Here is a 550-nt window from a genome sequence, read left to right on the forward strand (position 1 = left end):
CCCACCATAGAGATACACAGACCCGGGGTCAGAGAGCCCACCATAGAGATACACAGACCCGGGGTCAGAGAGCCCACCATAGAGACACACAGACCCGGGGTCAGAGAGCCCACCATAGAGACACAGACCCGGTGTCAGAGACCCCACCATAGAGACACACAGACCCGGGGTCAGAGACCCCACCATAGAGACACACAGACCCGGGGTCAGGGGGTCAGGGAGTGAAGCATGATGGGACATTACTCACATGTGAATATCGGGCACTCGATCAGCTGCACCAACTTGTCCACTTCGATCAGGAAATCCACCGTCACCTCCAAGTCACCACTGAGCGCCGATGTCAGGGAAGAACAGTGCTCCGCCTCCTCCACACACACCACACAAGAGTGCTCCGCCTCCTCCACACACACCACACAAGAGTGCTCCGCCTCCTCCACACACACACCACACAAGAGTGCTCCGCCTCCTCCACACACACACCACACAAGAGTGCTCCGCCTCCTCCACACACACACCACACAAGAGTGCTCCGCCTCCTCCACACACACAC

At 58.5% G+C, this 550-nt stretch overlaps 1 protein-coding gene across 1 annotated transcript in view; it reads right to left on the reverse strand.

Annotated features, from left to right (window-relative positions):
* VAC14 (Vac14, PIKFYVE complex component) overlaps positions 1 to 550 on the reverse strand; it is a 36,536-nt gene that overhangs the window by 32,177 nt on the left and 3,809 nt on the right. The window contains exon 5 of the mRNA XM_018574147.1: positions 248 to 328. Coding sequence (XP_018429649.1) covers positions 248 to 328 — 81 coding nt within the window. The remainder of the gene's footprint in view (positions 1 to 247; positions 329 to 550) is intronic.

The sequence above is a fragment of the Nanorana parkeri genome, unplaced genomic scaffold, assembly GCF_000935625.1.
Source record: "Nanorana parkeri isolate BGI_ZX_2015 unplaced genomic scaffold, ASM93562v1 scaffold2766, whole genome shotgun sequence".
Lineage (NCBI taxonomy): Eukaryota > Metazoa > Chordata > Amphibia > Anura > Dicroglossidae > Nanorana > Nanorana parkeri.